General features: G+C 38.0%; 1 protein-coding gene across 38 annotated transcripts in view; it reads right to left on the reverse strand.

Annotated features, from left to right (window-relative positions):
- Positions 1-3600: 3600 nt before the first annotated feature.
- cspp1 (centrosome and spindle pole associated protein 1) overlaps positions 3601-16923 on the reverse strand; it is a 56876-nt gene continuing 43553 nt past the window's right edge. For 15 of the 38 annotated variants that reach the window (XM_087148976.1, XM_087148974.1, XM_087148978.1 and 12 more), the window contains 12 exons: positions 16489-16518; positions 16011-16064; positions 15638-15664; positions 14862-14921; positions 12696-12836; positions 11817-11976; positions 11251-11376; positions 9903-9964; positions 9436-9594; positions 8447-8549; positions 7745-7814; positions 3601-5404 (listed from right to left, as the gene is read on the reverse strand). In XM_087148976.1, coding sequence (XP_087005102.1) covers positions 5341-5404; positions 7745-7814; positions 8447-8549; positions 9436-9594; positions 9903-9964; positions 11251-11376; positions 11817-11976; positions 12696-12836; positions 14862-14921; positions 15638-15664; positions 16011-16064; positions 16489-16518 — 1056 coding nt within the window. In that variant the 3' untranslated portion in view covers positions 3601-5340. Of the gene's footprint in view, positions 5405-6492; positions 6530-7744; positions 7815-8446; positions 8550-9435; positions 9595-9902; positions 9965-11250; positions 11377-11816; positions 11977-12695; positions 12837-14861; positions 14922-15637; positions 15665-16010; positions 16065-16488; positions 16519-16923 lie in introns of all 38 variants that reach the window. The other 23 variants (XM_087148980.1, XM_087148979.1, XM_087148982.1 and 20 more) reach the window with 12 other exon arrangements.

A 16923-nucleotide genomic window follows, 5' to 3' on the forward strand; every position in this document is an offset into this window, starting at 1 on the left:
GACAATTAGAGTTTTTTGTCATTTTTGGCCCAAATCACTTTCAAGGGGTTAATCTTGAATTTTTGGCATTTTTGTCAAAAATCACTTCTAAGGGGTTAATCTTGCATTTTTCGTCATTTTTGTTTGAAATCATTTCCAAGGGTTTAATTCTTCATTTTTTGTCATTTATTGCCCAAATCACTTCCAAGGGGTTAATTTTTCACCTTTTGGCATTTTTGTCAAAAATCACTTCTAAGGGGTTAATCTTGCATTTTTCGTCATTTTTGTTCGAAATCATTTTCAAGGGTTTAATTCTTCAATTTTTGTCATTTTTGTCAAAAATCACTTCCAAGGGGTTAATTCTTATTTTTTGTCATTTTTGTCAAAAATCACATCCAAGGGGTTAGTCTTGCATTTTTTTGTCATTTTTGGCCCAAATCTTTTCTAAGGGGTTAATCTTGCATTTTTGTCAAAAATCACTTCCAAGGGGTTAATCTTGAATTTTTGTCATTTTTTGTCGAAATCATTTCCAAGGGTTTAATTTTGCATTTTTCGTCATTTTTGCTCGAAATCATTTCCAAGGGTTTAATTCTTCATTTTTTGTCATTTTTGGCCCAAATCACTTCCAAGGGGTTAATCCTTCATTTTTTGTCATTTTTGTCATAAATCACTTCTAAGGGGTTACTCTTGCATTTTTCGTCATTTTTGTTTGAAATCATTTCCAAGGGGTTAGTCTTGCATTTTTTGTCATTTTTGGCCCAAATCACTTCCAAGGGGTTAATCTTTCATTTTTCGTCATTTTTGGCCCAAATCACTTCCAAGGGGTTAATCTTGCTTTTTTTGGCAATTTTGTCAAAAATCACTGCTAAGGGGTTAATTCCTTATTTTTTATCATTTTTGTCCAAAATCACATCCAAGGGATTAGTCTTGCATTTTTCGTCATTTTTGGTCTGAATCACTTCCAAGGGGTTAATTTTGAATTTTTTGGCAATTTGTCCAAAATCACTTCTAAGGGGTTTATCTTAATTTTTAAATCATTTTTATCCAAAATCACATCCAAGGGATTAGTCTTGCATTTTTTGCCATTTTTGGTCTAAGGGGTTATTTTTGAATTTTTTGTCATTTTTGTCAAAAATCACATCCAGGGGATAGTCTTGCATTTTTTGTCAGTTTTGGCCCAAATCACTTCCAAGGGGTTAATCTTGCAGTTTTGTCAAAAATCAATTCCAAGAGGTTAATCTTGAATTTTTTGTCATTGTTTTTGTCGAAAAACATTTCCAAGGGTTATTTGTCATTTTTGTCAAAAATAACATTCAAGGGGTTAACTTGAATTTTTTGGCATTTTTGTCAAATCACTTCTGAGGGGTTAATCTTGCATTTTTGTCCATAATCATTTCCAAGGGGTTAATCTTGAATTTTCGTCAAAAATCACTTCTAAGGGGTTAATCTTGCATTTTTTGTCATTTTTGGCCAAAATCACTTCCAAAGGGTTAATCTTGAATTTTTTGTCATTTTTGTGAAAAATCACTTCTATGGGGTTAATCTTGATTTTAAAATCATTTTTGTCCAAAATCACATCCAAGGGATTAGTCTTGCATTTTTTGTCATTTTTGGTCTGAATCACTTCTAAGGGGTTAATTTTGAATTTTTTGTCATTTTTGTGAAAAATCACATCCAAGGGGTTAGTCTTGCTTTTTTTGTCATTTTTGTCAAAAATAACATTCAAAGGGTTAATCTTGAATTTTATGGCATTTTTGTCAAAATCACTTTTGAGGGGTTAATCTTGCATTTTTGTCATCTTTGTCCAAAATCATATCCAAGGGGTTAATTTTTCATTTTTTGTCATTTTCGTCAAAAATCACTTCTAAGGGGTTTATCTTGCATTTTTTGTCATTTTATTTCAAAATCATTTCCAAGGGTTTAATTCTTCATTTTTTGTCATTTTTGTCCAAAATCATTTCCAAGTGGTTAATCTTTCATTTTTTGTCATTTTTGTCAAAAATCATTTCCAGGATTTAATTTATTTTTTTCATTTTGTCAAAAATCACTTCTAAGGGGTTAGTCTTCATTTTTTGTCATTTTTGGCCCAAATCACATCTAAGGGATTAGTCTTGCATTTTTTGGTCATTTTTGGTCTCAATCACTTCCAAGGGGTTAATTTTGAATTTTTTGCCATTTTTGTCAAAAATCACATCGAGGGGATAATCTTGCATTTTTTGTTAGTTTTGGCCCAAATCACTTCCAAGGGGTTAATCTTGCATTTTTGTCAAAAATCAATTCCATGGGGTTAATCTTGAATTTTTTGTCATTTTTTTGTCGAAAAACATTTCCAAGGGTTAATTCATTTTTTTGTCATTTTTTGTCAAAAATCACATCCAAGGGGTTAGTCTTGCATTTTTTGTCAATTTTGTCAAAAATCACTTCGAAGGGGTTAATCTTGCATTTTTTGTCATTTTTGGCCAAAATCACTTCCAAAGGGTTAATCTTGAATTTTTTGTCATTTTTGTGAAAAATCACTTCTATGGGGTTAATCTTGATTTTTAAATCATTTTTGTCCAAAATCACATCCAAGGGATTAGTCTTGCATTTTTTGTCATTTTTGGTCTGAATCACTTCTAAGGGGTTAATTTTGAATTTTTTGTCATTTTTGTGAAAAATCACATCCAAGGGGTTAGTCTTGCTTTTTTTGTCATTTTTGTCAAAAATAACATTCAAAGGGTTAATCTTGAATTTTATGGCATTTTTGTCAAAATCACTTTTGAGGGGTTAATCTTGCATTTTTGTCATCTTTGTCCAAAATCATATCCAAGGGGTTAATTTTTCATTTTTTGTCATTTTCGTCAAAAATCACTTCTAAGGGGTTTATCTTGCATTTTTTGTCATTTTATTTCAAAATCATTTCCAAGGGTTTAATTCTTCATTTTTTGTCATTTTTGTCCAAAATCATTTCCAAGTGGTTAATCTTTCATTTTTTGTCATTTTTGTCAAAAATCATTTCCAAGGATTTAATTTATTTTTTTCATTTTTGTCAAAAATCACTTCTAAGGGGTTAGTCTTGATTTTTTAATCATTTTTGTCCAAAATCACATCCAAGGGATTAGTCTTGCATTTTTTGTCATTTTTGGCCTGAATCACTTCCAAGGGGTTAATTTTGAATTTTTTGTCATTTTTGTCAAAAATAACATCCAGGGGGTAGTCTTGCATTTTTGTCAGTTTTGGCCCAAATCACTTCCAAGGGGTTAATCTTGCAGTTTTGTCAAAAATCAATTCCATGGGGTTAATCTTGAATTTTTTGTCATTTTTTTGTCGAAAAACATTTCCAAGGGTTAATTCATTTTTTTGTCATTTTTGTCAAAAATCACATCCAAGGGGTTAGTCTTGCATTTTTTGTCAATTTTGTCAAAAATCACTTCGAAGGGGTTAATCTTTCATTTTTTGTCATTTTTGTCAAAAATAACATTCAAGGGGTTAATCTTGCATTTTTTGTCATCTTTGTCCAAAATCATTTTCAAGGGGTTAATCTTGCATCTTTCATTATTTTGGGACAAAATAATCTCCAAGGGCTAAATTTTTCATTTTTAATCATTTTTCCCAATAATTAATTCCAATGAATTAGTCTCGTACTTTTCATCATTCTCAGTTTAATTTACTGAATAAACTGAATTTTAACTTATAATCCAGAATGTATCTTCATTTGCTAACAATGGCCTGACAACAGAATTATCCAAGCTACAATAAAGATATATATATATAATTTGCCTCAGGTAGAGTGACTCAAAATGCTGAATGGAAACCAGCGTTATGCACATTTGGGAAAAATAACCTTTAAAATACACAGGGAAGTATAATACAAAGGCGGAAATTGAACAAAATTTTCAACTGCATATTTTGTACACAATGCACTCAGCTCGTTCAATACATTAAAAAAATGTGTCCACGACAGCTCATGAATCGAATTACATACTTAAAATAATGGAACTACAAAATTATCCTAATTCTTTTCCACCGGCCGTAACCTCTACGAATGAGAGAACTGACTCCTCACACTGGGAACAGATGTTCCAAAACTAACGTTTACGTCTAAAAGGCAGTGACAATCATTAAATTTTCAGTGCACATAATTTAAAGCATGATGACTTACAAATATGTGGTTCTGAACGATGCCACATCTCTTTTAAGAAGTGATAATTTAAGGCAATATTGCATTATAGGGTATGTTAATGCTTGATTCCATAGATTATGAACTCCTTACAGAAGCACACGACGCTTGAAAAACAGAAAAAATCAATTTGATTTCTTTTACTTCCCCTCAGAATTACAATCTGCAATGGCGGTGTACATTTTACCCTAAATTTCACTTTTCATTTTTCTCTCAAACCTGATGCAGACACCAAAACAACAGAGAGGCATGTACGTGTATAAATGTTTAATCAAAGGCACTTCATCAAAATTATTGCTTCTAAATAAGCAATTTTTATGGAATGCTATACAGAATATAACTAATAGCCATGCAATTAGGGGACAATCCTCAATTCACTAGATGCAAGGTGTAGCAAGCAAGGTCTCGGTTCATATGCGGAAGCAGTGGTGTTGTGAAATTTAATCAGAGCGAAAAGAGTAGGACACAAGAACGAGTACAATGTACCCTGATCTAGCAAAATGAGTCTTCAGTCCATATTTTTAGTAACTGTGTTTTTAGTTTTGCATTAGAAAGGGTCTCATTGGATTTTCCTTTTTTTTGGCCTCTCACTGAAAATGGACCACAAGAACGAGTACAATGTACCCTGATCTAGCAAAATGAGTCATCAGTCCATATTTTTAGTAACTGTGTTTTTAGTTTTGCATTAGAAAGGGTCTCATTGGATTTTCCTTTTTTTTGGCCTCCCACTGAAAATGGACACCGTGTGGGTGAAAATATTGAGCCATTCCTCCTGATTTCTTTTCCTCAAGCCTTTTTTTAAAGGCCTTTAACTCAAAAGTGACCTTTGTGACCTGTGCCCGTTATGCCGGATGGGTTGCATAATGCTGCAGCCTCCCTCCATCAGACTAGCTAAGAGACAATATGCTCATGCAACTAGCACCTTGGCTATGTGTGAACTTTCTAGCTCGATCACAAAATTTTAGAACTGTACTAGAGACCATCATGACATTCTGCCACAGACAGATAAGGAAATTCTAATGTAAACAACTTCAACAGAAAATGATCGATGAATAGAAAACAGAGTGATACCACATCACTCCAACTATTCCCAAAAGGATGCCACATAGGGTTAGTGTGACAGCATTAGAGGGCGCGATTTAGCTGGTTCATGCACACCACAATGTAGTTCTCTGTTGAGTTTGACCCAGTCTGGCATCATCTCAGTAGTCGCTGACTGTTGGCTGTAGCCATAAACTCAAATCTTCACTCCTTCCTGACTTGGGTCTGTGAAAATGTGCAAAGGTCAAACTAGGTAACGAACTAGATAACACAAAGCATGCTATTGGAAAAACAGCTACAGGGCAATAGACCTTGATCATTATGATGCCATGTTTGTCTTGTTCCCTGTAGACCGCAGTAGTAATACAACTTAACATATTGAAAAAAGGGACCAGAGTATTTTCCCTTCCAGCCTCACTTTGGTTATATTAGTTTGAATATTTGATGACAACTGCAGGTGATGTTGGTTTTCTAGGTTGGAACAACTAAAAGTAGCATTTAGTGCTTGTTCCAAAAGAGCTTCACAAACCTTTTAATGCCTCCTTGCAAAATCCCTCAAAAAGACTGGTTTTTTATTTTTCTTTCAACAGATGTAATAAATGTCACAGTTGAAAAGAACATGTTGAAATTAACCCTCGGTGCAAAATGGAAATAACTCCCTAAATGTAAATATTAGATGATGGAACACATGTTCGAAAAGTTACACACAAGACTAAAGATGAATGTTACAATTCCATCGAGCTCCATGCATGGCAAGTCATGCTGAATGTACATTAATCAGGTATTCATGTATCTCGTTTCAATAACTTATAAAGAATACGCAATGATGAGACAAGTAGTACGTGCTGGTCTTGTTAATACCGAGGTGCATGCACTACATGCATTAATGACTCACTGTCAGTACCATGCCAGGTTTATTAAGTAACGAGAGAAGCTCTCAACATTCGTAACATGATGTGCTAGATTGATTGATAGCATTCTAATACGGTGAGGTACTGCACTTTATCTTTGTCATCGGTGCCTGAGAAAAAGTTTTTTCCTGTGCTCAATCAAACGGTGAGGTCAGCATTCACTCCTGTGCTCCTGCTTAAGAAGTTAAAATAGATATCAATCAAGTCGGACAGACTCAATTAAACCAACTATTTTTTAAAAGTGAGATTTCAACCAATTACAAGCGACTTCTTTTCTATCCTCAAAGCAAAGTAAAACAAACAAACAAACAAAAAAACAAACAAACAACCCCAACAACCCAACACCCCAACAAACAAACAACCCAACAAACAAAACTCCAAACTACTGCTTCTAATTCCTACCTTTGGTATCTCAGCAAGGACATTACACAACTAAAGTCTTGATGAGACAAGCAAGCATGCAAAAGTGAAATGGAAGCAAGCATGAAAACGCAACTAAAAACCCCGGGCAAGACAAACTAAGAGTAACATTTTTTTTAAAAGATGCTGTTTCATTATCATCATTTAAAAAAATCCTCAAAACACTCCTTTGCTTCTCGACAAAGCTTTTCGAGTTTCGGCCATCTTGTTCACTGGCTTTGTAATGACCAAAAAACAGATTGGAAAGTTCTCATTGTATCAAGGACATTGTATCATGGATGTACATGTATGTCAGATGACAGGTTGGAAGGATATTCGATCACATGTTCAACTGCTAGCATCGATGGAAATTCAACACAGAAGGAGAACTGTTCAAGTCATCACTGACATGAGTCGAATTACTTTACTAGACCAAACCCTAAGGATCTTCCTTACAATTGTTGGGAGGCCTGGCCTTCATTGACAGATTGTTTCAATGACCAGAAGTTGCAACATGAAAAAAAATTAAATGTTGCTTTCATTAAATTTCTTGATGAGGTACGTGCAAGCTGTAACACAGATTCCTGAAAAACGGCATCTTTCAAAATAGTCAGAAAAGTTTAGTCATTTTTGGAGACAAGCAAAACACCACTTTAGGTAATGTAAAGCCATCGAGTCTAGTCACAATGCACTTGCGATATTAAGAATGGTGACCCATCATCCAAAATAGGACAATACTTCTCCCATACTTTTTCTTCCCCAACTTCTAAGTGATCCAAAGTCTAAATTCTGTCTGCAGAATTAAGCTGTAATGATTATTGGCAAGGTCTGTTGTGCAACTTCCATGAACATGACCAGTGAAAGTTCTGGTACTAAAATCACATTCATTTGGGTTTGGAATGGTTGGTCACACGTTAACCCTAACCCCCCAGGGTGCATGTAAAATCATATTGAATTGGAGGATTTGGGACCCAAATCCTCCAATTTCAATATCAATAAAATCCTTCAGCCCTTTTTCCTACGACCATTAAAACAATGTACTAATTAATTAACCTCAAAACTCCCTCACACAACCCAGCATTTTCAACACATGTAAAAGCAGCTGCTGTCTGAAAACTCGTAACACGGCTGTTTGAGAAGTTAACAACTTTGTGTAAAAGTCACGAGTTAGTGCACAAAGTAAAAAATGTCTGGTATTTGTAGTGATATCCACAGTTCAATATAGAAAACAAAAAGTTCTCAGACTGTTTTTTACCTGTCATGTGATGCTTTCATCATGAACCTCTGCAGCACATCGTCGGGATCCACCAGAGAGGTATTATCTGCTGAAGACATGGACAAATCAACTTGAACTTTATTCATAAAATAAATAAAATGGCCATTTTGGATCATGGAAATCCACTTGAATCGATTGACCACTCAAACACGGGATGAAACCCGACTATTTTGCCTTTTAATAATACGGACATTTTGAAATACAGTGTTCACCGAGAGATTGCCACGGATCAAAGGCCATTTTTGGCAGTGCATTGTGGGAAATGGTCAACAAGTTCTATCCGCTGGCTATGCGCGGGGAACTTGAATTAATCCCGATGTTCGTTTGTCAGGGAAGAAGATTCTTAAGTGTATTTCAAGTAGCAGTTTTAATTAAAATCCTTTCTTTGTTTGTCTGCACGGAATATCCCATTCTATCAAAAATTTCCCTTAGTTGTCTGATAACCTACCCTCAAATGGCAATTACGGCAAGGCGGCCATGCTTTGTCAAGCATAAGCTTGAAAAATGGTCTCTCTGTGACAACCCCTTGGTGGCATCCAGTAGATGAATCATCCCTATTGCTAGTACAGCCATATTTGAACAAATATTTTTTAAGTGGACAAAAGGGTGACATGAATTTTTAATCATGATTCTCAATAACCAATCAAAGCAGAAGGATTGTAATCCTCGAGTATAACTCACCCTCCAGGTGTTTCAAGGCCTTGTTTCTTTCCTGGTTTTTCTTGGCGAGGTAATCAATTGTATCGTTGTCAAAACTCATTGTCGATCCGAGCGGGTCCTTGGGCTGGCAAGAGGCAAACAGAGGTAACGCATAGCGAATGTTGTTATTTGAAAAGGTTTGCCTGTGCATCTTTTGAAAAAGAACTCTAAGCAGAATAGAGGATGAAGGTACAGTGGAATGCCGCTATAGCGAACACGACAGGGTCCACGCTCAATATTCGGTACTGCGGTCGTTCGTTATAGTGAAATTAACTGCCGAACGTTTCGTTGCCATGTTGAATAGCGCCCTCTCTTGTCTAACTGAAGTGCACACTCTTGTGATAGTATGATTCGCTGTTTTCACGATGTTTTGCCGTTACATTCACGTTTGAGGTTTCTAGAAATGTATCTGTTAATTGTTTTTGTTTTTTATTAAATCTTGAGTTACAAGATTGATATTTAGTTTATCCTAAAAGTCGTGAAGCTACTGCTTAGGATTGATCTCTGATGCATGCTGTGGCCAATCTCAGTTGATTTGCAACAGCATAATGTTTGGTAGGTTTTGCGCACAAATTTTGGGAGCCAAGGGCGATGTTCGGTACAGCCGGATGTTCAGTATAGCGGTGTTTGGTATGGCGACATTCCACTGTACTATAAACTCCAAAACACTACCTCAAAGTGCTTTAGGTTCGAAGACAAAAACTATTTTCCAAGTTGACTGATGTTCCCTGTATGTAACTACTACAAATGAACCTTTACATGAACAAACTATGAGAATAAAAGTGTAATTACTACCTGTATTTGGGGGGAATAGTCTCCCTTTACAGACCAGGAGGTACATGTAGAGTATTTGCAATAATTTCCAAGAAGTCAGGATTTCAGACAAGATATCAAAATTTGAATCTTAAATGCACATTTTTGGCAGATCTGGGACTTTTCCAAAAGGCACAGAGGTCAGTATGAGCTTGTACCTTATTCTGAGCAGCCACTGAGGTTGACGGCTCGCCGTAGTCTCGTCTGGGCGACGGGGGTTTCTTCCTGTGTGGAGGCGTACTGGGAATGTCCGCGATGCCATTGTTGATTCCGATGAAGGCACTCTCGGATTCCAAGGCCAGAAGTGGGGAGTCGTTCTGGAGAAAGAAGGGAGGGGGAATAAAATGTTTGGGCATTGGGAATTATGGGAACAGGAAATAGGGCAGTGACCTACATTTACAAGATAGAGCTCCCTCTGGCATAATACACTGTTTGATATATATGCCGAGTGCATGATCTCGGCCAAAAGAACGAGTTAGAAGTCCTCTCTGAATCCGTCTCACAACACAAGTGGAAATGTCCCTAAGGAGGTATCTTAATACAGTAACCATCCATAGCTGGATGTATGAGAACAGACACCTCAGACTTGGCTTACACTCACAGACAATGACTAGAGCAGGCTTACCCTCCCAAGGTCTCTCAGATTCATACTTGGCATCTGATCTTCCAATGGTCTCTTGCTCTTCTCTGGGGACAGACCGACAAAAACGGGGTAAACTACATGCATGTCAACAGTATACACAGAGTTTTCAAAAATAAATTTCTTAAGTGATTATGGTTCAGGTCAAGACCTTCACAGGTTGTGACATTGGGTTTTTTGAACTTGACAAGGTTCTGAAACCTCTGAAATCCTAACAGTTCAAGGACCCACGACTGGCACATCCTTCAAGAAAACTTGTCCCAACTTGTCGATGGGTAGTCTCTACACACTCCAAACTTCAGCAAAATACCTAAAATGGCAGCCGTTGGAATTTGGTGCCAGTGTGGTGGCTGTGGATCGCAGAGTTACATGCATTCATTTTGCCACTACGTCCTTGGCAGTGTAGCAAGACCCAAAAAGGCCAACACAAGACCTCAAGTCTGAATTCAAATCACAAGCTAATCAAAACTACAACAAAAAATTCCTCTGTCGCTGTTCACTGTTACTTGTGACTTGTCTTCTTGTGAAAGACTTTGTGCCTGGTCTTAGCGTGGTCTCGACTACAACACTGATCCTTGTCAGGATGAGCTTGGAGGACAGTTGGGAATCCCTAAACTTTTCAGGGGAGGTCATGTTACCATGCCAACAAAATGGAGAGGGTTGTAACAATGATAGTGATAAAACACTAACTTTTGGGGGCATTTAACAAGTATTACAAGGCATGCATTCTCGCCAAAGTGGGCTACTCACTGGGTAGCATCAAGTGCATAACAGAACATGGCAAACCCTATCAACATCGGAAAATCTTGCTGTCTCGTGTCAGAAAATTCTGAAATCAAGACAAGTTCTGTGAAATCACACCCCTGCTGAATCTTAGTCATATTTTCAATAGTCATCTCTCCCGGGATTCAGCATAAGCCAAGTTTGTGGCTCAAACAAGAGTTCAATCACTGGTTAATTGCTCCTTACACGAACATGAACCAGTGCATACATACTGTGCCGTCCAACTTGAATGACCCTGCTTGAACTAGTCTGTTAAAAATCCCACTGTCACCCTCACTTCGCAGTTGACTGCATCTGTCTCATGGCATTCCTGGGCTCTGCCATCTTGCCCAATTATATTCACGCCAGTGGTTCAATTCAATTTATACAGAGGGCGGCTACGGATGACCAGCGATGCAACTATGCCAGAGGGCTTTGGTTCTGAATGGTTGACTTGACAGTCCAATCATTCATCATGCAGGAGACACCGGCCGACCTATGGTTCATTTTAGTTGGCACTTGGACATAGAAATTAATCCAGGAGATAAGGGTAATTGTAGACAATTTATACCTCTTCTCATGTTCTCCAGTTTTTCCTGCTGGTGCTTCAACAGTGCCCTCTGTTGGGCCTCCAAGGTGAGGTCAGAACTGGGCTCGGCGGGGTATTGCTCCCGCAATCGTTGTCGAGAGTCAGATTCTGTATATAATGGGACAAAAACATGTGTGAAGGTATACTCTGTAAGATCAAACCTTTGTCATGGGCATACTGTGGAATCAATTTGTCCAATGAAAAAAAATTACTCGGCGGTAGTCTTAAGACTGAATGACTTGTGATGAGCTCGAAGGGGCTTTGTGACCAACTTGATTACGGCCACAACAGCAGGATGCTTGAGTCAACTTTATCATCTGAAACTCATCTGTTACTCACTGTGGGCCGATATGTTTAATCAGTAACTCATTGGGAAGCTCACAACGGAAGTAATACTATCTAATGACAACTTTATTGGGAAAATGGATTTTTCTCAGCAGTCAAGATGACGACGTGGAGAGCAACAAACCGTGACACTGTTGCTGCAACTCTAACTGCCACATTCAGTCCAATACAAAGCCCATCAAGATCTGAAAACCAACGCATACCTCTGTTTTTGAGACTGGAAAATTCAACTGCAGCGGCATGGTGGGTCAGTGGCTCCCTTCGCACGGTGACCGGTGCCTTGTGACGAGCAACTTCAAAAACGTCAACCTGAGGGCTGGCGCGACGAGAACTGACTTTGGGACCAGAGTTGTAGGGACCGTGCTGATGGAATGAGAAAAAAATTCACAAGCAACATTGTCAAAACGTATGTATGTAGTATAATCCGCCCCGAGTGGAAGTGCTCCCCCAATTGGTGAGAGAAAGACGTCATCGTTCACGCGTTCTGCGTGTAAGCAAAGACCATACATGCCGGAATAAATTAGTCACGCATACTCAGCGTGCTCCGTGTCAAATACGCATATAATTGTGGGCCTCATGGCATGCCTAAGCGGTAAGTACTAAAAAAAAAGCCCTCTTTTGTTCCGCTTGGAGCGGAAAAGCAATGAAAGTGCTTACCTTTTTATATGATCACATTATACATGTTTTGTAACATCCAGCTACTTAAAAAGTACTCCTATTTTGAACTTGTTCACAAATCACATTGTATGTGGGTCTTGAGAAAAAACCTGATGATGACGAATTTCAGTTATCAGAAAAACAAGTTTTTTTGGGTACTAATGATTTGATTTTGTTGGATTTCAATGGGCTCCATCCACAGCTTGGTTGGAATCTCTTGGATTCAGCAGGCTACACTTTTTAACTTTTGTTGCAAACTATTTAATCCAGGGATGTAAATCCACTTTGCTCAAAACTGGACAGTATGAACAGGAGAAAGTTGTGTTAGTTCTCTTCTGGGTTCTTAGAATATTCCAGCACTGTGCCAGATACGACATCAACTTTTGAAAAATTTTTTGTCAGGTGTGATGTTTTGATGGACCTACCTCCCTGTTTCGGTCCAACTGGCTTTGAATGCGTTGCTGCTCACTATGCAGCTGCCGTCGCATCGCTGACAACGCCGACATGACATCACGCGGGTCGCGCCCTTTGCCATCTACGCCATTTTTAGAGGTGCCTTCTTGCTCCTAGGTGGAGGAACAAAAGCATACACAAATGAGTGCACAAAAAGACTTTCAATGCAGCAAATTCAGAGGAACCTAAATTTCAACCTGTAACCTGAAATATAGAGGTGTAGTGTATTAGCAACACAACTCTCTTTACAAGGCCGTTATCTCAAAGCGCCTATTGAGTCACGATTTTGAGTGGCAAACGTTCTAAATCTTGCTCCAATCAGCATGTGCCTCATCGTGGGAAAAGGTGATATTTTGATGAATTTCCATGCAATGGCCTGCTCGAAGTTGAGAGGGCAAAATTTCTCATGCGATTTCATTTTGAGTTCTTTGTCAGCAATTACGTCTTTGATCACAAAAAGTCTCAGGTTATACAAAAAAAGGTTCAAAGGGAACATCATATTGGTTGTTAGGGAAGATCACTTAAGGTGCCAGAGTCTTCCAAGCGTAAAGCCATATTGCCTGTTTACTCACTTGAACTTCATACAATTGCATCTCTGGAATGTAACAGGTTATTGAGTTCTGCCATTTAAATATACCAAATGAAAGCTTACACGATGGACTTTCCAGCCATGAAACTAATTTTTGTTTTCTATTTTTGTCGCAGAGGTTACTTATCATGGTGGCATTTATAACAAACCACATACACCTGACAAACAGATTAGGAGATAATCACTTCATGCCTCATTAACTTGGCCATGGTAACTCTTTCATCCGAGAACTAATGCAATAAACTGCTGTTTATGGTGCAGTGCAGTTACAGCACAGCATAGAATAACAAAATCATTACCTCCTTAGAAAAATATGTCAATAGACGTGGACATATTCATATCTACGAAAGAGTTTGTGAATTTTTCGGAAGGTCAAAGTTTGAGGGTACAGTATCACAACAACAGGGTGCAACAAGATCTGTAACAAGAGATCAGTCAAACTATGACGTACCTTACATGTACATGTACCTTATAGGCATGTACTATACAGTTTACACCAGTACATGAAACCTACAGATGGTAAAAGGTGGAAATGGGACAATCTGTCTATGGTCGAGTTCGGGCGGCCTGTTCTTGACACGGGTTTCATGTTCTCACGCTCGAACCGTGGGAACAAGACTCAAGAACATTGTTCTCGGAACAGGATCACACACCACCTCTTTGTCAGGGTTTTACAGGAACACACGGAAAAACTCGTGAGATTTTGATTTTTGAACAGTTGCAAAAAGTAGAGAGATGGTTTCAAAAGCCATAGACAACGGAAGTTTTGCAAATTAACATTAATTATTTTCTGTAACACAGAAATGAATGTTCCTGTTTATACAGAAAAAAATTCAGCACATCTAAACAATAACTCTCAAATAACGTAGCCTACATGGACGCCCCCATGTCATGTTGCATGTTGCTTGTCACTAACTACCAGCGATAACCGGTTGTTTGTTCCCGGCGTTCGAGAGGCCGACCTATGAACAAATCGAGCTGTTAGTGAACATACGGGGACAAGCCGCCCGAACTCAGCCTTTAACAAAGAGGGTAGGCTGATACCGTAGGGGACAGCCTTGGGTTAACAAACTCTATATTAAAGTACCAAGTCTGTGATCTGGACCATTTCTCGTTGTGAATATCAGCCCCAAGTGGGACCAAGAGTGGGCCCAATCTGCCAAGCAACAGACTCCTTCACTGGTTCACAGAGTTATGGTCATGTCACTACCAACACAATGAACACTCATGAACAAAATGGCTCTTTTCAAACGATAAGAGAAGTACCCCTACTCAAGGCGGATTAGACCGTGCATCCATTTGATAAAAAATAATAACGACAAATATTAAAAATAAGTGACTCACTTTTGAAACTGTTGCAGTGAGTTATTGTGCGTACAAGGTTGACGACATTTCTCACAAACGCATCTCTTCTGATAAAATTCATTTATTGAAACGAAGTCTAATTGATTGTTAAGTGCTAAATGGATGTTAGTAATTCACTCATAAAAGCCACTCTTTAGTCAGATTGGGAATATGAGAAGCAACTTCACACGGTCCATCATTCTACCTGCTGGATCCGTAGCAAATGCTCTTCAGCAATATGGACGGCTTTCTTATACATATCAGACTGTGTGAAAGAGGAAAGGATAGTTGAACGTACTTACTGTAGTTAGACATAATATTCACGTTTTGAAATGGTGCATTTGGCAGATTCTGTTAAACAGGTACGTCTGTTCAATTGCTTGGCGGATCAATTTGTGAAGTCATCTTTCTGGCGATCACGGGATGATGATTTTAAAGACAGTGTTTATTTTTGATGAGACAAGTCCGCCACTAAAGTGGTTTCATAATCTTTTAACATTGCAGATGATTTCACAGTCAAGAAACGGACCTCAACGGTGAGGACCAACGTACAAAATGTTGTGCCAAGTCATTGACAATGGTCTATCATTGTAGCGTCATACAGAGTACAAGCTCACCTAGGCAAATGAAAATGAAGCTGACATTGAATGAACTGGTACCGTAAAAATGCACAGAGGATGTCTGAATGCCCAGGTTATACTTGTACATCTCACTTTCTTTGCCATCCGGTTCGTAAGTGTAACGTCACTTCAGTTTAAACCACGCCTACTGCACATGTGCACTGCACATAGGGTTACATGCATTGATCGGCGTTTACATGGAACCGTGGAACCGGAAGTTAACGCGCAACTTCAGCGATCGTCCAGTCGGAGCCTGTAAATCGTGGCACGTCTTCCTTTGTGACGAAGTCACTTACGAACTGGATTGCTCTTATCAAATGACTGCTGAAGTTCATAACTTTTACAGAGAGCAAGGCTTTACCTGCCAGTTCTGTCTGGTTGGTTCAGGCTAAAAGCAAAAGAGTGAATATGTTGTCAAAATCTGCTCCACCACACTGCTTAACAAGAGGGCACTACATAAAGTTTGTTTAGGGACGTCCTTCTTGCCAACAAATTTCTATAATGCCACATTTCTCTGGTGAGGATTACAAGATTGTATCTTCCCGTTTAATGCAAACGAAAATCTTTTTGCATTTGGCGTGCCTCAATAAAGCATGGAAGAAAAGACGAGATACACAGCTTTGCAGTTTTAAAGGTTGGTACAGAAAGGGGAAAAAATCAACTGTTGAGAGAAAACCTGCCAAAATAAGAAAAGGTGCCAATTAAAGAGAAAATCATTTGTGAGGTAAGCTTACTTCCTTGGAGACATCAATGAGGAAATCAGTGAAAGTATCTCCCGGTGGGCTCTCCTTGAGTAAGCATTGAATGAAATGATAGATGATATATATATATGCTCAAGAAAAAACAAACAGCCTATATAATCATGCATATAAATATTTTCTAATGATCAAAATTTACATGCAGTGAGAAAAGTTGTAAAGTGCCAGTTTTGAAAAGAGAAACGTGGTTTTAATCTCGTCTACAAAACAGCTCAATGTTTTGATCAACTTCTAACTTAAAGAAAACCATCAAAAATTAAGCTAGAAGGATGATATGAACATTTCATTTACTTAGTTTACATATTTTTTATTTTAGTTTGAAATATTATGACCACTAGCTTTTTGTTTAAAGTTTTATTTCAATTTCTTAATCAAATCACAGATAATGGGTTGGAATTTGAAACTTAACAAAGAAAAACCTATCAGGTATTTAAAAATATTAACCAAAACTTACAAAATTGAATGAAAACAGGTCTTCATGGAACTGCACTCGTGATCAATGTGGAAGTAAATAAACAGGGTGAGTTACATGCAAGGTAGGAGACAAGGAGCCTGAGAGATTACCAAAGGAGCAAACCGAAGGTTAGAGGGCAGTGTCTCTTGAATGGAATTGAAGTAGAAAGGGTGCTGTAAGAATCACCGCAGATGCTGGGTTTTGAGGGTGTGGTGAAGACGGGCAAAATGAAAGGTATAAGGATCTGGCTCAAACTTTTATCTGGAAAGATATCACTGCTCTTGAAAATACATCTTCAACCCAAAAGACAGAGAACTTTACACTAAAGCAGGACCTGTTAAAACACCTAGTGCAACAGTGTGAAATAGCTGCATGTACAAAATCAGCATTTTTATACAAACTTTTGGTGTGGGAAATACACCACATGCTGTACAT

The sequence above is a fragment of the Acanthaster planci genome, linkage group LG18, assembly GCF_054643075.1.
Source record: "Acanthaster planci isolate LZ-2023a linkage group LG18, COTS_SCS, whole genome shotgun sequence".
In the NCBI taxonomy this organism is placed as follows: domain Eukaryota; kingdom Metazoa; phylum Echinodermata; class Asteroidea; order Valvatida; family Acanthasteridae; genus Acanthaster; species Acanthaster planci.